At 36.3% G+C, this 21,029-nt stretch overlaps 1 protein-coding gene and 1 pseudogene across 3 annotated transcripts in view; both read left to right on the forward strand.

Moving 5' to 3' along the window:
* BLTP3B (bridge-like lipid transfer protein family member 3B) overlaps nucleotides 1–21,029 on the forward strand; it is a 109,986-nt gene that overhangs the window by 76,709 nt on the left and 12,248 nt on the right. For 2 of the 3 annotated variants that reach the window (XM_059402274.1, XM_059402272.1), the window contains 4 exons: nucleotides 1,591–1,730; nucleotides 2,418–2,568; nucleotides 5,765–6,018; nucleotides 6,369–6,477. In XM_059402274.1, the coding sequence (XP_059258257.1) occupies nucleotides 1,591–1,730; nucleotides 2,418–2,568; nucleotides 5,765–6,018; nucleotides 6,369–6,477 (654 nt within the window). Of the gene's footprint in view, nucleotides 1–1,590; nucleotides 1,731–2,417; nucleotides 2,569–5,764; nucleotides 6,019–6,368; nucleotides 6,478–21,029 lie in introns of those variants that run through there. The other variant, XM_059402275.1, reaches the window with a different exon arrangement.
* On the forward strand, nucleotides 7,890–9,813 carry LOC132020070 (T-complex protein 1 subunit zeta-like; annotated as a pseudogene).

Genomic DNA, 21,029 nt, shown 5'->3' on the forward strand with positions numbered 1-21,029 from the left:
TTAATTGGCTGTTTATAATTTATAATAAATTTATAATTAAGATTTCAGTCAATAGTAGGCTATTAGTAATTAAGTGTTTGGAGAGTCAGAAGTTATATGTGGATTTTTGACTGCATGGGAGGTCAGCACCCCTAGCACTCACACAGTTAAAGGGTTAACTATATAATAATTTAAAAACTGAGGCTGTGTCATGACTTGTACTTTATTTTATTTATTTATTTATTTTAATAATTTTTAAAATTTTTTTATAAACATATAATGTACTATTAGCCCCAGGGGTACAGGTCTGTGAATCGCCAAGTTTACACACTTTACAGCATTCACCATAGCATATACCCTCCCCAATGTCCATAACCCCACCACCTCTCCCTCCCCCCTCCCCCCGGCCATCCTCAGTTTGTTTTGTGACATTAAGAGTCTCTTATCGTCTGTCTCCCTCCCGATCCCATCTTGTTTCATTTATTCTTTTCCTACCCTCCAAGCCCCCCACGTTGCCTCCCCACTTCTTCATATCAGGGAGAGCATATGATAGTTGTCTTTCTCTGATTGGCTTATTTCGCTAAGACTTGCACTTTTCCAATGCACTTTTTGTAGTAATTCATTTTTATGGTTTTTTTTTTTAAGTATTGGTCTGTGATGGGCACAGAATTTTTTAAAGATTGTCTTTGACCATAGAGTTTGAGAAATAATGAGATACAGCACACTGAGAAATTAAGGCAGGTAGGTAAGAATGGAGGATGATCACCAATGCCACATTGGTAGTAGTGGCATTCACTTCATGTAGATGAGAATTAGAAGTTATTGTAGGCTACTGAAAGGGGAAATGAAGTGGTTAAACAGGGACTGTTCAAAGTAGGATGGCCTGCGGAGGCAAAAGCTGGCTGACTAGGAACCTGCTACTCTAGCACTCTGCCAGCAATGAGGAAGCAGTGGTCAGCGTTTTAGATTTCTTTTCATACTAAGTCTAGGGCTTAAGCGTATCTCTAACATTTTTTTATGGACATTATTTCTTAATATTTGCTAGCTAATCAGAGTTTAATTTTTCTTTGCCTATCATTTTTTTTTTAAGATTTTATTTATCTATTTGCCAGAGAGTGAGTGGACACGAGCAGGGAGGAGCGAGGAGCCCAACAGGCAGAGAGAGAGGGAGAAGCAGCGGGGATCTCTGATCCCTGCTTATCAGAGAGCGCACCGTGGGGCTCAATCCCAGGATTCTGGGATCAGGACCTGGCCATAGGCAGAGGCTTAACCCACTGAGCCACCCAGGTGCCCCGCCTATTATCTTTTTTTTTTTTTTAAGATTTTATTTATTTGACAGACGGAGATCACAAGTAGGCAGAGAAGCAGGCAGAGAGAGAGGAGGAAGCAGGATCCCTGCTGAGCAGAAAGCCCAACTTTGGGATCATGACCTGAGCCGAAGGCAGAGGCCTTAACCCACTGAGCCACCCAGGCACCCCTGCCTATTATCTTTTAAATAAGCCTTTGCTTGAGAAAGAGTTGAAGGGATGCCCCATATTGATTAGATAAATGTAACATATTTGGATCATGTGTAAAACTGATTTTAATTTGTTAGTTTCTTTATTACTTTAGGTATTAAGAAGAATGTGACTACAAATTACCAGAACCTTGCAGAGAGTGCAAATGCTAGTGCAAATCTACAGAATTTTGGTGAAACTTCTCCAGATGCCATCAGTACAAATTCAGAGGGTGCTCAAGAAAATCAAGACCTGGTAATCATTTCAGAGAGATTTTGTGAAGAGAAATGCCAGCCACAAGGCTGATTTACCTTTATTTCATATTTAATATGGGTACATTTCAAGACATTAATATATAAAGTGAATTTCCATAGTTGTAGTAATTCACTTTGCTCTCTCTACTCCTGAAACTGCTTCCTTCCTTCTTATTGAATTGTTTTTCTCTGAATTTCGCTTCTCTAAATCTGTTTTTCTTGTACTGAGGAGGGAATTTCTGTCTTTTCCATATTTTACTTTTTGACCTTTGTTATTGTTCCATTTAAATACATTTTGGAAAAAAGTTTGATGGTTGATAGTAGTCAGTCCTTATGAGGAACTTTATACAAAAGAAGTATGTTACTGGTTTAAGCCCTTCCCACCTAGTGAAATGTTCTTACAGATGACTTAAAAAATATGTTCAACCTTCAGTGAAAATAATTTCATACAGAAATGTCATATAATTAATCTTTGTGACCTAAAAAATTCTCTCTTGACTGAATAGGAAGAAAGGAAGCTGAAGTTTGTCACTGTAATGTATAACCATGTTTTCTTGGTCAAAAGTATATTTTCTTTTGTAATAGGTCACAATTTTGTTTTTAGAGGTTATAGTAGTTTCCTGTGTCATTTCTTAAATTTTGTTTGAATTGCTTGGTATGCTAATATTATTTATGCAATCATTATTAGATGTCAGTTGTGGTGTTTAAAATTACTGGTGTTAATGGGGAAATTGACATCCGAGGGGAAGATATGGAAATCTGTCTCCAAGTGGACCAAGTGACACCAGATCAGTTAGGCAATATCAGTCTTCGGCATTACCTGTGTAATCGTCCAGTAGGTAAGACTTTAATATGATTTAAACTTTTTTTGTTTTATATATATATGTTTCCTTAGCAGTTTTATCTTTGGTATAAATGAATTCAAGGAAGATTATATTTGTTTATTATAATGTAAGAGATTTCTTTTAGATTATTTTCATAAAGTATTTTGATTGTTATTAGAAATATGTGTTGAAGATGTATTCTCTAACTTCTTTTTGTTTGGTTAAGTGTCATCTTTTTTGGTCTTCTCATTCTTTGATATAATAGGTTTAAGAAAAACTGAGCTCTTTTCTATATGAAAAGAATAAGATAATCCTAGAATGTCAAACTTAGTTCTATGCTGGAATAAATGTCAGTTTTTATATTCCATTATCTTGCTTATAAGCAAAACATTTCCTGAATCTAGCATGATACTTGGTGTATCATGTTCTCATGATCCTTCGTTCCAAGATCAGCACATTCACTTGAATAAAAAGAATTGTGAACAACAAAACATGGAGTGTATGAAGAGGAAACCACATAAAACCATCCTTTTTTCAAAGTTTATATGGAGTTATCACTCGTGATTTTCAGTCATTCGAAGAAACTGATTTATTAGAATAGTTCTCCTAAGCATTTGAAATGACAGTGTTCAATTTTTTAAGTCTTAAAAAGTCACTGAGCTGTAATATTTTTCTTTGCTATATATACAGAATGCTAAATCTGATACATAACATGTTGAAATACATAGTCCTGCATGATATTAAATAAGTATCTATCACCTCACATCTGGGAATTGCAGGTAAATGTGCCATTTGTCTTTAAACCAACATCATAGAAAAAATTGTCTCCTGGCTTTTTTCTATGTATAGGCCTTGCAGTTTACAATGTATCTGTTAAAAAATTGCAAGAATTTTGTACAATAGAGGAAGCTAAATATATAACTGGAAAGGTTTCATAGTGGACAAAAGAAATTTCAAAACCTAGACTCTTCTATTCCCAACCCAAACACTCTTCAAATTGTGCACTCTTAAATTATGTCCAGTTGCTCAGTTTTTGCTTATTTTTATGGGTCACTTAGTACCATGTCTTTTTAGTTTGTTTCATGTTGTTCCTGACTGAAGAAATCATTTTGAAATGCCTAGTATGTATGGGTTGTATAGTCAGTGCTAATGCCATTTTTCTCAACTGTCTCAGTTGGCTGTTATAAACTAAAAACAAAAAGGAAGAAAACAAAGGAAAAGAAAGGAGCAAAGGGAAATGGGATAAAAGGAAAGGGAGAAAAAAAATGGTTTAGTTTGAACATTTCAAATGATAAGCCATATGAACAAGGATTGATCTGCGGTTTATGTCTGCTGTTACTCTGACATGACCAATTAAAATTGCAAAGTTGTTTTTGCTTTTGTTTGTTTTTGGTTATCTATAATGTGTGGATTTTGGAGTTCTTTAATAGGAAGACCTTTAGATAATAGTTTCATGGCATAAAAGGTAGAAGAGAGGAATGAGTTTTGACTAAGATCTCTGCTCCAAGTAAATACTGTTTTTGTTTGAAATTATTTCTGGCTCTCAGGTCCTTAGAGTGAGTGAGTATCTCTCTCTCTCTCTAATACAGATAGTAGATAAGTAGGTAAAAGCCAGAACAAAATCACATTTACCAAGTTGTTCCTGATTGCTCTTATTATTAAATAGACAAATTAATTAACTCTTGTTTGTCTTGATATAGGAAAGAACACTGACCATTATCAATTTGTGGCTGTTTTACCTTTTATTTTAAAAAAAAATCTGAGTTCTTAATTGTTAAAAAAATTCTTTAGAATTATATTTGAACTCTTTCTTGTATCTATATTATTTGTTTATTTTGAATGTTTATCTCTAGTACTAACATTGATTAAACATCATTCTGTACCTGAAATAAAGTTACAAAAACAGCTCTCCATTATGGGTTGTGTGTGGAGATCTGTCCTTGGTACATAAATATAAGTATATTTATTTTCTTACATCCCCTTCCCTTCACAAATATGTTTACATTTGTTACATTTGACTTCTCTAAGACTGAAGCATTCACATCCATGCTGAGGGAAAATAAACATCTCCCCATAATGAATTTAATTAGTAGGGTCTTCTTAAGACCACTGAGACTGATAAATTTGATACATCAGTAACTGAAACAGTTTCACTTTTCCAGAACATTTAGTTTGTTTTTAACTCATGGGGCTCTGTGAATTGTGGAACTGATCATATTTTTCTCTTTGCTGCTAGAAAGTTCATTTTTGGTTCACTTGTGGCACAGAAAAGTAAATAATGTGTTTAGAGTTATTAATCTTGCTATCTATCCATTTCTCTTTTATCCTTTTCCATTGCTTACTTATTTTCTATATAATTATGCCATAAACGTGTTGCCTCCTGTTCTTTTTGGAGCTAGGTATTATAAACAAAATACTTACTATGAGGGTCAGTTCACTTAAATGGTTGCATTGAAAACTTTTGTTTTTTACAATCAGATATTTTGTGGCTGCGATATTGAAATTTTAAAATTTGTTTTTGAATTCAGTGTTTCATCTCTGTAAGCCACCTCAGATTCTTTTTTTGGAATAAGGCCAAGGCATATTTATATAAATATAAATTCGTGTATATATATATATATGTGTGTGTGTGTGTGTGTATTTGCTGTATATTTATATATATCCTTTGCTACAATTTCAGTTTTAAAATTGTCTTCTACTAGAGGCATTTTAATGAGGTCTTGTCTATTTGCTGTTCTAATTATTTAAGGACCTAATTTTAATGAGAAAAGTGCAAAACCTCAGACTTTTGTTACTTCTTGGCTTAAGAATCACTCTAAATGCCATCATTTTTTCTTTATTATAGTTGTCCATTATCTTATAGATGTATAGATAGATATATACTAAGATGGATTGTAAGTCTCTTAGATATGCATCATATCAGATTTATATCATGGCATATGTTTGCATGGTACCAAAGAAATAGAATATATAGACAAGTCAACATTACTTCAGTGGAAGGTCATCTATAAAAATTGAAGTTAGGGTTGTGTATGGTATACTGTACATGTACTGTAAATATTACTTAAATGAAAGGTAAATATTAAAACTTTAAGATATTATTGCTTTGACATTGTACAATATGACAATAATGTCTTAATGACAAATAATTGAGAGTGACACTTTTGAATAGTGCTATAAGTTATAATTTTTATGTGTTCTTTTTCTGTAGGTTCAGATCATAAATCTATAATTCATTCCAAATCCTCTCCTGAGATTACTCTGAGATTTGAGAGTGGGCCTGGTGCTGTAATACACTCTTTGCTTGCAGAAAAAAATGGATTTCTGCAATGCCATATAGAAAACTTTAGCACTGAGTTTTTTACATCTTCTCTTACTAATATTCAACATTTTTTGGAAGATGAAACTGTTGCAACAGTGATGCCAATGAAGATACAAGTTTCTAACACAAAAATTAATTTAAAAGTATGTTAATAAGTATTTTTATGTTTTCATGTTGTAAATGTTTACTTTGCTTTCCTGGACTTTGATTCATGTCCAGGAATATGTCATCTCTACAGTATATACTCTACTAGCATTTATTGAAATGCATTTGTGCATTTGTAGTCTTTGTGGGGGAATGATGAAGAGATCCTTCTTAGGAATTAGAAAAACATAGAAATAGAATAGGCAATTTTTCACTATCAACTGAAGCATATAAAGATTAATTTCTAACTCATTAAAAATATTGACTGAAGTAACATTTGTTAAGGAAATGATTAATTTTATCATTTACTTCACTAACAATGTGCTGATATCGTTTCTCCTTTCTGTAGGACGACAGTCCTCGTAGTAGTACAATATCCCTTGAACCAGCTCCTGTAACCGTTCATATTGACCATCTTGTGGTGGAGAGAAATGATGATGGCTCTTTTCATATCAGAGGTATATATATGAAAACCATTGTAATTGAATTCCTGCTGAAATTTAAAATTAAATAATTTATATGCTGATGATTTACTCATAGTTCCTGTTTATAAATGTATACATATGTGGAGAAATCTTCCAAAAAGAGTGCTGAAATTAGAATAGATCCCTGACACAATAGGGTAAACAGTGTTGGCACTTCTTTTTGGGACCCTTTCCTGTGCTTCAACCAAATAGCAGACTTCAGGGAGGTTTTCACTTAAACATGGAGGATAGATTTTGCTGCTGCCAGGCCCCTCGAAGGGAATGATTGTGTTATATCCTTTTGACAAAATTTGGTATCTCTCACCCCAGCAGCACAACCTCTTCCTCCCACCCAATCACTGCCTGTCAACTATGGCACCTCAAAAAAAACAACCATAGTCAAGCAAATGATTTAAGCATACATCCAACAGTACTCAAACATTTGATGATTGTAAACAGGCCGTAGTCATGTTTGTTGTTGTTGTTGTTTTAAAGATTTTATTTATTCACTTGACAGAGAGAGACACAGCAAGAGAGGGAACACAAGCAGGGGGAGTGAGAGACTGAAGCAGGCTCCCTGCCAAGCAGGGATCCTCATGCAGGGCTCAATCCCAGGAACCCAGGACCACGATCCGAGCCAAAGGCAGACACTTAATGATTAAACCACCCAGGTGCCCCAGTAGTCATGATTATAAGCAAGAAATATACTCTAGCTAATTGAGTAGAAAAAGAGTTTTATAAAGACTTTTGGAATGGAATAGAATTAAGAGACCAGAAATAAACTCTTACATTTATAATTAACTGATTTTTGACAGTGGTGCCAAGACAATTCAGTGTGGGAAAGAATAGCCTTTTTCACAAATGGTGCTAAAACTACATGATATACATGATTGAAGCTAGACCTCTTCCTTATATCATCCACAAAAGTGTACTCTTTGTGGACCAGAAATCTTAAAGTAAGAGATAAAATTATGTAAAACTCTTAAAAGAAGACATAAGAATAAATCTTAAGGGCCCTGGCTTGGAAAGCCTTTTCAGATACCACACCAAAAGCATAAATAACAAAAGAAGAGTGTAGATTAATTGGACTTCATCAGAATTTAAAACTTCTATGCCTCAAATGATACTATCAGGAACATGAAAAGACAGCCCACAGGATGGAAGAAATATTTATGTCATATATCTGGTAAGGGTATCCAGACTATATAAAGAACTCTTCTATACAGACTATATAAAGAACTCTAATGCAAAACTGGTATCCAGACTATATAAAGAACTCTTCTAATGCAAAACTGGAAAAGATAAGGAGATGTTTTGGGGCACTCTGCATGCCAGGTCTTCTCCTCTTCCTGTGCTGATTAGCTGTGGTGGCTCTGAAGACACTGAACCCCATGACCGAGGTGGCCTGAGCCCAGGAGGCCATGGCCGTCAACATCAGTGTGGCCCAGAGGCTGCAGGATGTGCTGAGGACCCACTTGGGGTCTAATGGCACCATGAAGATGCTTGTTTCTGGTGCTAGAGACATTAAGCTTACTAAAGATGGCAGTGTGCTGTTTTTTTTTTTTTTTTTTTTAAGATTTTATTTATTTATTTGACAGAGAAAGATCACAAGTAGGCAGAGAGGCAGGAAAGGCAGAGAGGAAGGGAAGTAGGCTCCCTGCTGAGCAGAGAGCCTGATGCGGGGCTCGATCTCAGGACCCTGAGATCATGACCCGAGCCGAAGGCAGCGGCCTAACCCACTGAGCCACCCAGACACCCCGGCAGTGTGCTGTTTTATGAAATGCAAATTCAACACCTAGCAGCCTCCTCAATAGTCAAAGTAGTAACAGCCCAGGATGACATAACTGGTGATGGTTACACTTCCAGTGTCCTGATCATTCGAGGGCTACATTTCTGAAAGTCTTCATCCCAGGATAATAATAGAAGAATATGAAGCTGTAAAGGAAAAGGTACTTCAGTTTTAGGAAAAGTCAAAGTAAGCAAAGAAATGGACAGGGAAATACTTAGAGATGTGGCCAGAACATCTCTACATGCTAAAGTGCATGCTGAATTTGCTGATGTCTTAACAGAGGCTGAGGTGGACTCCATTTTGGCCTTAAAAAACAAGATGAACCTGGGGTGCCTGGGTGCCTCAGTGGCTTAAAGCCTCTGCCTTCGGCTCAGGTCATGATCCCAGGGTCCTGGGATCGAGTCCCCCATCAGGCTCTCTGCTCAGCAGGGAGCCTGCTTCCCCCTCTCTCTCTGCCTGCCTCTCTGACGACTTGTGATCTCTGTCTGTCAAATAAATAAATAAAATCTTAAAACAAAACAAGATGAACCTATTGACCTCTTCATATTTGAGATCATGGAGGTGAACATAAATCTGAGACTAATACAAGCTTAAATGGAGGTTTTGTTTTGGACCATGGGGCATGGCATCCTGATATGAAAAAAGTAGAAAATGCATACATCCTCATATGCAATGTGTCATTAGAATATGAAAAAATAAAAGTGAATTCTAGCTTTTTTTTTTTACAAGTGTGCAGAAGAGAGAAGCTTGTAAAAGCTGAAAGAAACTTCATTGAAGATCGAGTTAAAAAAATAATAGAAATGGAAAAGGAAGTCTGAGTGATTCAGATAAAGGATTTTTTGTTATTAATCAAAAGGGAATTGACCCCTTTTCCTTAGAAGCTATTGCCAAAACAAACATAGTAGCTCTGTATAGACCTAAAAGGAGGAATATGGAAAGGCTGAGTCTCACTTGTGGTGGAGTAGCTCTAAATTCTTTTAATGACCTAAATCTTGATTGTTTGGGACATGCAGGACTTGTCTATTAGTATACATTGGAGAATAGAAATATAACAATCCTCAGTCTGTCACACTGTTGGTCAAAGGGCCAAATAAGCACACACTCACTCAGAGCAAAGATGCAATAGGAGATGGTTTGAGGGCTGTTAAAAATGCTATTGATGATGGCTCTGTAGTTCCAGGTACTGGTGCAGTGAAGTAGTAATGACAAACAGAAGCCAGATTAAATATAAGTCCAGTGTAATGAAGAAGGCCCAGCTTGGGAGTTCAAGCATTTGCTGATGCACTGCTCATTATTCCAAGCACTGCTCATTATTCTTGCTCAGAACTCTGGTTTTGACCTTCAGGAAATGTTAAAGTTCAGAATCAGGTCGACTTGTGGGTGTGAACTTGAACACAGGTGAGCCAATGGTAGCAGCCGAAGTAGGCATATGGGTAACTATTTTGTAAAGAGACAGCTACTTTGCTTCTGCACCGATTGCCAGCAACATTCTCCTGACTGATGAGATCATGTGGACTGGAATGTCTTCTCTGAAATGTTGATTCGAAGCTCCCCTTGTCTCATATGAATCATAAAGACCTTACACAGTGATCCTAAGAATATAACTGTGGAATTTTTCCAAGCTTCAAGTGATTTTCTTTCTTCTTTTTCTTTTTAAAGATTTTTTAAAATTTATTTGAGAGAGAGTAAAAGCAAGGTGAGGGGCAGAGGGTGAAGCAGACTCCATGCTGAGCAGGGAGCCCAATGAAAGGCTTGATCCTGGGACTCCAGGATCATGACCTGAGCTGAAGGCAGCTGCTGAACCAGCTGAGCCATCCAGGTGCCCCTCAAATGATTTTCAAAAGTATTTTCTTTTCCCATGTGAAAAAAAGGGAATGCTAACACTCAAATTCTGAAGTTCTGAAATTATAATTAGTTTGTACTTTTTATATTGCACTGCAGTGTACACACATTAAGCAGGCCCTTTTTACCCAGTGAACAGGATGTTTTGCTTTAGCTTCAGTGATTAAAAAAAAAAAAATACCGTGTTAGATAAGTATATGTTATCTACATTGTTATTAATTGTTCCTTGAAAAACAAATGAACAGAAACTGAAAAAGATAAATAACCCAATTTTAAAATAGGCAAAGATTTGAACAGATAATTTTCTGATGAATATATAAAAATGGCTGGCCAAAAGCACATGAAGAAATGCTTGACATCATTAGCCATTATAGAAATGTAAATCAAAACCACAATGAGATAACACTTCAGACCCACTAAGATGACTAATCAGAAAGATGATAACAAGTGGTGGGAGGATGTGCAGAAATTGGAACCCTCCTACATTGCTGGGCTGGTAAAATGGTGTGGGTGCTTGGGAAATAATTTGGCAGTAGCTTAGAAAGTTAAACCATTACTTATGACCCAGCAATTCCACTCAAGAGAAGTAAAAACAGAGGTCCTCTCAAAAACTTGTATACAAATGTTGATGTTGACAAGGACAGTATTCATAATAAATAGCCCAGAAGTGGAAACAACTCAAGTATCATGCTATGAATGGACAAGGAAAATGTGATATATCCATATAATGGATTATTTGTTCAGCAATATAAAGAATAAAGTACTAATACATGTTACAGCATGGAAGCTTTGAAAACATTTTGCTAAATGAAGGAAGCCATTCATGAAAGACCACATATTATATGATTCCATTTGCATGAAATGCCCAGAGGAGGCAAATCTGTAAAGACAGAAAGTAAGTTAGTGGTTGCCTAGGGCTTGTGGGTAGGATGGAAAGGAATGGGGAGAGACTGCTAATAGGTATGGTGGATTTTGAGGGTGATGAAAATGTTTTGGCCACCTGGGGTGTTCAGTTGGTTGTCTGCCTTTGGCTCAGGTCGTGATCTCAGAATCTTGGGATCTGTCCCTGTGCTGGGCTCCCTGCTTAGCAGGAAGTCTGCTCTTTCTGTCCGTTTCTCTGTTCACTCTTTCTCTCTCTCTCTCTCAAATAAATTAAATCTTTTTTTAAAAAGTTCTTAAATTGATCATGGTGATGGTGTTACTGTTGGTGAGCATACTGAAAACCTATGGGTCGTGTACTCTAACTGGATTAATGGGTCATGTGAATTTTTTTTTTTTAAAGATTTATTTATTTATTTATTTGACAGAGAGAGATCACAAGTAGGCAGAGAGGCAGGCAGAGAGAGAGAGGAGGAAGCAGGCTCCCTGCTGAGCAGAGAGCCTGATGCGGGGCTCTGTCCCAGGACCCTGGGATCATGACCCGAGCCGAAGGCAGAGGCTTAACCCACTGAGCCACCCAGGCGCCCCTGAATTATTTTTTTATGTGAATTATTTTTTATCAAAGCTCTTAAATATATATTTTAGAATCATGAGAGATCTGGGGAACCAGGCTCAAGGTTTATCTTCCAGATCCATGCCCCCAAACCACTGTACAGTGTAATCTAGTGTTATGGGAAACACTGCTGCCTGACACTGGACAGTTGATTTTACATTTTGCACTACTGTCACTATTTTTGAGTAAATTCAGCTTTACTGCTGCTGTCCCCAGAAAAAGTTTTCTTCCTTTCCTTCTTTAGTATCTTAGGGAAATCTAGGGTGAGTACAATTTGATTAGCAGTAGTTGGGTCACATACTTAGAAAGAATCTGGACATTTTGGTAGCATTTTCTAACATTTATTGAAGGAAGCAGACTTTACTCCCCAAAAAACTCAAACTACAAAATTCTTCAAATACAGCAAGGGATTCTGATGTTGGATGGCTGAAATGACAAAATGCCTACTTCAAAAATCAGTAAGAGACAAAAAATAAATGAGTAATACAGTTGATGCTAAAGAAAAGTGGAGAGTTTTACAGATACATAATAGGATTTTGAGTTCATAAAATAAGAGCAAGCTCTATGGAAAATAACCAGTTAAAGAGAATTGTCTTGTCTTTGAAATAAAAAAGTAATAGTTCACCTGAAACCCACCAGCTCTATTTTTAAGAGATAACCAGAGTTGGACCTTTCCTACCATCTATAACACTAGCACTTTCAAATCTGCTTGAATTTCTGTAATTAATTCCTAAGTTGTATGCCTTCTGCCTCTGTTTCCCTGCACTCATCAACCAGAGTGCCATTTTAAAAATGTAATTTATATCAAATAACTTCCCAGCTAATGACCCTCCACTGGATTCCTTTTTCAAGCCAATTAAAATTACTAAGGGGCTTATGAAGCCCCTTACCTGGGGCTTATGAAGTCTGGCATGATGTTGTTCTTTGCTTTTTTCTGTCCTTATTTCTTGCTATTCTCCCTCTTTGCATCATTCACTCTGGCCTCCTGTCAGAGGCATACTCCTATCTCGGCATTTTTATTTGCTACTGCTTTTGCTTGGAATTCACTTTCCTCAAATATCCCCATGCCTCGATTCATTACTTTTAGCAAGTCTCTGATCAAATCTCCCCTTTTAGAGATTTTCGTCCACCCATCCTTCTTCCATCCTCAACAGCCCCTTTTCTTCCTAACCCTGCTTTATTCTCAGTGAATGCTTAGAACCTTTGATATACTATATTCTTTCTTATTTATTGAGTGGAATGTAAGCTATATGAGAGCAGGAATTCATTTGGTACATTGCTATCCCTATCTGCTAAAATACTGTCTTAATAGATCTTTAAAAAAACATACTTGTTTAATGACTGGGCTAACTTCATGCTCATGGAAATGTTCAATTATCTATAATGAAGTGGCTTTGAGCACTTGAAATGTGTCCAGTACCACCAAGGAACTAGATTTGAATTTTATTTAAAATTTATTCAATTTAAATAATAAAAAAAGATTTATTTATTTACTTACTTATTTACTTATTTGACAGACAGAGATCGCAAGTAGGCAGAGAGGCAGGCAGAGAGAGAGAGAGGAGGAAGCAGGCTCCCTCTGAGCAGAGAGCCTGATGCGGGGCTCGATCCAAGGACCCTGAGATCATGACCTGAGCCAGAGGCAGAGGCTTTAACCCACTGAGCCACCCAGGCGCCCTCAATTTAAATTTTAATAGTCACATGTTATCAAATGGTTGCTGTTTGGATAGCACTGATATAGAAGACTGAACAAAATATATTCTAAAAAAGGGAGGAGCAAAACCAAGCTTTAAAAGTATGGTAAAAACACTGAGGTAACCATTAAGAAAGACAAAGAACAGGGAAAGAGTGAAAGGAAAGTAGAGAGGCAAAAGGTCTCCAGAGTCTATAGTTTTAGCAAAACTGTTAAGTGTGCCATGGGAACAAAGAAGTCTAGGGGAAAGGAATCTGTAAAGATGCTGAGGTGTATAGTTAGGGTGGGAGGGCATTTAGTAGGAGAAACATAGCTTTTTCTTTTTCCCTTAAGAATGTGCTTATTTATTTATATATTCATTCGTTCATTCATTCATTCATTCATCAGGGAGGGAGAGAGAGAGAGTGTATGTGAGCACAAACAGAGGGAGCAGCAGGCAGAGGGAGAAGGAGGCTCCCTGCTGAGCAAAGAGCCCTATGCAGGACTTGATGCCAGGATCCTGGGACCATGACCTCAGCGGAAGACAGACACTTAACCAGTTGAGCCAACCAGGTGTCCTGAACATAACTTTTTTGACCTGTGGTGTTCAAGAGGCTACACACACACACACACAGTAAAGATAGAGCCAGAAATTTTAGCATTTATCAGGAGTTCCAGAAAGAGAGAACAAGATAAAAAGAAATAGAAAACATCATCAAAGAAGTAATGAAATATCCCAAATTAGAAGGAAGAAAGCCTCCAAATTTATAGAGCCAACTAAGTGCAGAGCAAAGTGAATGAAAAACAGCTTTTACTTAGGCATATTGGTGACATTTCATAATGATGAGGTTAAAGAGAAAAATCTTAAGATCCTCTAGAGAGAAAAAAAAAAGGATGAAATCAGATTTATTTGAATCAGACTCTCCATTGATAACATTGGATGCTAACAGACAGTTAAGTAATATATTCAGAGTTCTATGGGAAAATAATATGAACTTTACTTTTTATTTTAAAGGCAAAAATAAGGACAGGGTTTTTTTATTTTTTATTTTTAAAGATTTATTCATGAGAGACAGAGAGAAGCAGAGGCAGAGGGAGAAGCACGCTCCCTGGGGCTCAATCCCAGAACCCCAGGATCATGACCCAAGCCGAAGGCAGATGCTTAACCATCTGAGCCACCCGGTTGCCCAAGGGCAAAATTTTTTTTTTTTAATGGAAAGAATTGCTTAGTTAAAATGAAAAATTAGGGCGCCTGGGTGGCTCAGTAGGTTAAGCCTCTGCCTCTGGCTCAGGTCATGATCTCAGGGTCCTGGGATTGAGTCCTGCATCAGACTCTGCTCAGCAGGGGTCCTGCTTTCCTCTCTCTCTCTCTCTCTCTCTCTCTCTCTTTCTCTGCCTGCCTTTCTACCTACTTGTGATCTCTCTCTGTCAAATAAATAAAATCTTAAAAATAAACAAAATGAAAAATTAATAAGGAACAGCAATAAGTAAAGAAACTAGTAAAACTTGGAATTGTCTGAATATTTGTTCATGTATAAGGAAAATCGGTATTTTGTAACCAAAATTCTAAATGACCTGTGTATGAGAGGTTGCAATGAGGGGAAAAGGAAGAGAAACAGGGAAATAAAATTGTGCTTTTTTTTTTAAGTTCTTTTTCCTTCTAAAGGGGAAGTCACACTAGACTTTGATAGAACAATGGGTGTTTAAGTAATACGTGCTGATAATGTATATATAACCTTAGATGACCAAAAATAATGAATAATCTTTAAGCCGTTATGACTGGGGAAAAACCTAGATGAAAATACCCAGTTAATCTAAACAAAAGGCATAGGGTGTTTGGCGTGGCTCAGTTGGTTGAGCGTCTGCCTTTAGCTCAGGTCATTATCCCAGGGTCCTGGGATTGAGCCCCATGTTAGGCTCCCTGCTCGGAGGTGGGGGGTTTTCCCTCTTCTTCTGCCCTTCCCCCTTCTTGTGCTCTCTCTCACTTACTCTATCTCTTTCAAATAAATAAGTCTTAAAAAAAATATCTAACGAAAGGCAGAAAATTAAAAATGGAATAAAAAGGAAGCATGGTAAGTAGAAAACATTAAATTAGAATATAGCAATGAAGTCAGTGTAGTAAATTTGAATGGTTTAAATCCCTTTGTTAAAATACAGAGGCACTAAGATAGTATTAGGAGAAAAAATTCCAGGTATGTGTGGCAAGAAGATAGTCCTTCTAAATAAAATGACAAAAGCACTGAAAATAGGTGGTGAAAAAAATATATACCAAAGGCTAGGAAAAAGGAAGTGAGTATTAGATAACATTAAAGTTAAAACTAAAAGTAGAGAATGGGACAGAGAGGTGTTTTTTAGAGTTTACTTTTTAGAGCATTTTTATGTTTATAGCAAAACTGAGTGGACAGTATAGAGATTTCCCGTATACCTGCTGCCCCCACAGATGCATAGCCTCCCACCTGAGTTATTTGTGTTATGATTGATTGACACATCATCACTCAAAGTCCATAGTTTACATTACAGACATTCTTGGTGTTATACATTGTTTGTAAGTTTGGATAAACTTACAGTGATCTATATCCACCAGTACAGTAATGTACAGAATAGTTTCATTGCCCTGAAAATCCTCTGTACTCTGCCTGTTTATCCTCCCTCCCCACCCCAGCTCCAGTGTTATTACTGTCTCTGTAGTTTTACTTTTTCCAGAATGTCATATACTTGGAATCATCTGTTATGTAGCCTTCCTAGATTGGCTTTTTTCATTTATAATATACATTAAAGATTCCTCCATTTTTTTTAAGGCTTAATAGCTGTTTTCTTTTTAGAGCTGAGTAATTGTATGTGTTTATTTATCCATTCACCTATGCAGGAACATCGAGGTTTCTTCCAGTTTTAGGTAGTTGTAAATAAAACTACTATACACATCCATGTGCAGGTTTTTTGATGGACGTTTTCAGCTCCCTTGTGTAAATACCAAGGAATGTGATTGCTGGGTCTTATAAGAGTATGTTTAGTTTTGTAAGAAAGTGGCTGTACCATTTCATATTCACACCAGCAGTGAATGAGAGTTCTTATTGCTCCACATCCTCTCTAGCATTTGTTGTGTGTTCTGGATTTTGGCCATTCTAAATCATTGTTTAGTGGTAAGTTGTTTTAATTTGCATTTCCCTGATGGTATATGATGTAGAGCATCTTTTCATATGCTTATTTGCCATCTGTATATTTTCTTTGGTGAAGTGCCTCTTAAAGGTGTTGGCCCCAGAGAAAGATTTCATATTGCTAAAAGACCTCCGAAAACACACACCATTCAAAAGCCTTGATCCATCTAACAACATAATTAAAAAATAGAGAGCAAACCTGTTTGGAATCATATCTTAAGAAACTATAATTTTATTGAGAAAATTTAACATTCTTCAGAGTACATTTAAAAATATTTAAGAAATAAGGACATAAAAATCAGTTATGGGGAATTTGAATAACATGTTTTAACAGCTCTAATTTTATGTATATAATGTGTTTATACATGTATATGTGCATGTGTCTATATGAGTATGTATTTGGGTTCAAAAACGGGTAACTTTAAATGCCTATGAAACTTCTGTTTATTGAATCTCAAGGAAATATAACAACGTGCAAACCATTTCTCTCCTTTGAATGAAATTGGGTTTGTCATTAACACGAAAGAGCAGCAGAAAATAAAATATTGATTTTAATATTATATTAAATAATGATAAATTGATAGATTTAAGACATCCTTGAAGTAGTTCTTGGGGAATTATTGGCAATGGAGTGAGATTAGATTATTTCTAAGACTTCCCCACTCTAAAATTCTGTTACTCAAGATTGATTCTTGGTATTTCTGCCATCCCTAAATGCAGAACCTAACTTACCAAATCATTACAGTTTGCTAAAGAAAACAAATATTGTTGTATATAAGAGTTTTATAATACCTGGAAAAATGCACTTGCATATTGGAGAAATAGAATTAAGTATCAATTTGATGAATAAAATCTGATTTAAAGATCTAGGTGTTTTATGTGACTTTTGATCTTGGGGTTGTGAGTTCAAGCTTCATGTTGGATGTAGAGTTCACTTAAAAAAGATTTTTTTTTTCAATTAAACAGAAGAAATCCAGGTGCTTTGAAATTTCTCCACTTTGAGTGTTTTCCCCTTCATTTCTTATCTATGTTTTACAGTTAGGTATATATTTTTGCTAATTGCATACTGTATTTTAATGCATTAAAGGCAAAAGCAAATCACTGATCAGGCAAAGATATATATTTGCATGAAGATCATTTCGATATGGAAATTCTGTTTGCATTTGTCTTCTAAAAAGTTGTGTGTTTACTTGGCATCAGGGAAATACAAATCAAAACCACAGTGAGATACCACCTCACACCAGTCAGAATGCCTGAAATTAACAAGTCAGGAAATGACAGATGCTGGCGAGGATGCGGAGAAAGGGGAACCCTCCTCCACTGTTGGTGGGAATGCAAGCTGGTGCAATCATGCTGGAAAACAGCATGGAGGTTCCTCAAAAATTTGAAAATAGAGCTACCCTACGACCCAGCAATTGCACTACTGTGTATTTACCCTAAAGATACAAATGTAGTGATCTGAAGGGCCATGTGCACCTGAATGTTTATAGCAGAAATGTCCACAATAGCCAAACTATGGAAAGAACTTAGAAGTCCATCAACAAATTAATGGGTAAAGAAGATGTGGTGTATATCTATACAATGGAATACTATGCAGCCATCAAAAGAAATGAAATCTTGCCATTTGCGACAATGTGGATGGAACCAGAGGGTATTACGCTTAGTGAAATAAGTCAGTTGGGGAAAGACAACTATCATATGATCTCCCTAATATAAGGAAGTGGAGATGCAATGTGGCGGGGGTTGTTGGGAGACGGTGGTTGGGTTATGGACTTTGGGGCGGGTATGTGCTGTGGTGAGTGCTGTGAAGTGTGTAAACCTGGTGATTCACAGACTTGTACCCCTAGGGCTAATGATACATTATATGTTTATAAAAAAGTATTTTTTAAAAAAGTGTGAGTTTCAAAAAAATCATATCTGAATTATTAGTCTACCCTAATGAAGGCAAGATAATATCTTTTTATTTTTTCATTATATCATGTCTCACATATATTTACCTTATTTCTACATTTTGGAAAACTAGAAGCTGATCTTCATTAAATGTATTATATTTTATGAATATTTTTTTCTTATGTCTTTAAATTGACGCTTATTTGGGTCTTTTCAGCAAAGCAGTTTAGGTAGTGATGACATGTTAGAAGAAAAGGCATATCCTAGATTTTTAAAAAATATAAACTCAAAGTGTGAGAACTCAGGCATAAAAATATCAAGACTCAGAGTACTATATGAATTTAAACAGCAGCTCTCATACATGTAAATTATTGTAGATATACATTTCAGAAACTTATTGGGATGATGGAAAAGCATGTTGTGTTACTGAGGATATTAGCATTGTACAAAATCCAAGATAATTTATTTTAAAGTTTTTTTCCATTGGCACTGGAAAGAGCATATTTTAAACCTAAACAGATATGCTTTGTTTTTATATAGAGTGTCTCATATTTTATTTTAATGTGTTCCTAAAAGCAGAGTCATGAAGCAGATTGTTAATATTTGATGACTGATGTTGTGTTATTTTTCTTATGATGTAGAAATTAATTGCATTAGTCTTCAGTGCATGAAGTATATAATGTAACACGTAGCCTAGTATATCACCCATATAGCTAGTATGGTAATGTATTATAAATATGACTTAAACTAATACACCAGACATAATAAATCACTATTAACAATTTTATGTGCTGCTTAGAAGTTATAAGGGCATTGGGGGATGATTTGAATGGCTGACTTTCTCAAACAGCTCTTTAAGAAATGGTAAGCTCTGCTGGGTTTTTTCCTCCCCTGAAGCAGATGTATTTAGCAAGGAAGAGAATTGAAAAGAATCTTATTGGTAGCTATTTCAAAATTAGTTGTAGGTGTTTGTTGCTGTGATAACGTAATGGCAGCTTACCTGATACTGTTCTTCATTTCTTCCTGTTCTTTGAGTTTATTCTGAGGTATACTAGCAGCTGCTCTAATGTGATTAAATAAGATCTAATCATAAAGGAATAAGTGCTTTCATACCTATTTTGCTGCTTATCATAGTACTTCACACTTTCTTGGGACATTCTTAAATACAATTAGCAGTTTTTATTTTTTTTTAAAATATTTTATTTATTTATTTGTCAGAGAGAGAGTGAGCGAGAGCGAGCATAGGCAGACAGAGTGGAAGGCAGAGTCAGAGGGAGAAGCAGGCTCCCTGCGGAGCAAGGAGCCCGATGTGGGACTCGATCCCAGGATGCTGGGATCATGACCTGAGCCGAAGGCAGCTGCTTAACCAACTGAGCCACCCAGGTGTCCCCAATTAGCAGTTTTTAAATAACCGCTTTAAATTAGAGAGACTTATAATTTTTCAAAAAATTACAACACTAAACTACAGTTTATTTCTTGTTCCAGTGAAATATGACTAATTAGATATAAATAAGACTACTAATAAGAGAAAAAGGAAATGTTTATTGGTGAGTGTATATATGTATGTGATGTATGTGTATATACCATGCCATGTATATATGGTATTATTAATTACTTTTAATAGTAGTATACTGGCTCATAGCATTTTTCCAACCCAGTACAGGTGGGGCTTGGCATACTCCCATCGGGAGCAATAGCTATTATGGCACTGGTTCTCAACCAAAAGGATTGTGAGGAAGGGACTATTAGATTTTATCAGAATGCTGTAGGGGAGTGGTGCTGTACATTTAAAGGTCTGTGATAAGAAACTCTGCCATCACTTTCCTAGAATTATTGCTGTAATGGTTCCTAACTGGGAAGGTTATGAAACCTGGTGAACTGTGTAAAACCTAAACTCTGAAGAGTCTGTATGACCAGAGAAGAAAAATGAATAGAAATCTTCTATTGGAATAAACAAATAACTAGTAAAGTCTATATTTAAAAGTCAAATATTTATCAATACCTACTGTGGTATTATAAATGATTAATATTTGAATAATGCCTGCCAATTTATAATGTTCTTTTACATTAAGTATTAACTGATTTCATTCTTACAGACCCTTTGAGATAATTGAGGCAAGTATTCTTATCACCTCTGTTTTGCAAATGAAGAAATTTAAGTTTAGACGTGTCAGGTAACTTCTTCAAGTTGAAGGAGCCTGTGCTGGGGGATAAGTAGGTTACTGTAAGATACTGCACATTTCATCTATGAATGGCATAGATTTGTTCATGAAAATTTGTCCTAAAAACTTGGAAGAAACGCTTTTAAAGCAAATAAAAGGAAATAGGCCTTTCTACTGTAATAGACTCCAGTCACCCGCTTCAGTCACAGTTTTTCTGTCTTCCCCTCTCTCTCCAGTCCTCCTCTTTACATTCTTCCTGCTGCCCCTTCTTTCCCATTTCCTTCCTTTTTTTCTCTTCCTTTTCTCTTCCTGTCTCCTCCTCCCTGAGTACCCTCCCTCTTTCTTTCCCCTCACCCCATACCTCCCTCTTTCTTCCCATTCCCCCTCCCCTGCCTTCTCCACTCTCCATCTCTCTTCCGCCGCCTCTATCTCGTTCCTTTTCCCCCTCTCCGCATATGTCTTCCTCTTCCCTTCTGTCCCTCTCCTACCCAGTTCTCTCCTCATTCCATCTCACAATGATGGAAATAAATGGATTTCAGAATTA

This window comes from Mustela nigripes, chromosome 6 (genome assembly GCF_022355385.1).
Source record: "Mustela nigripes isolate SB6536 chromosome 6, MUSNIG.SB6536, whole genome shotgun sequence".
Taxonomy (NCBI): domain Eukaryota; kingdom Metazoa; phylum Chordata; class Mammalia; order Carnivora; family Mustelidae; genus Mustela; species Mustela nigripes.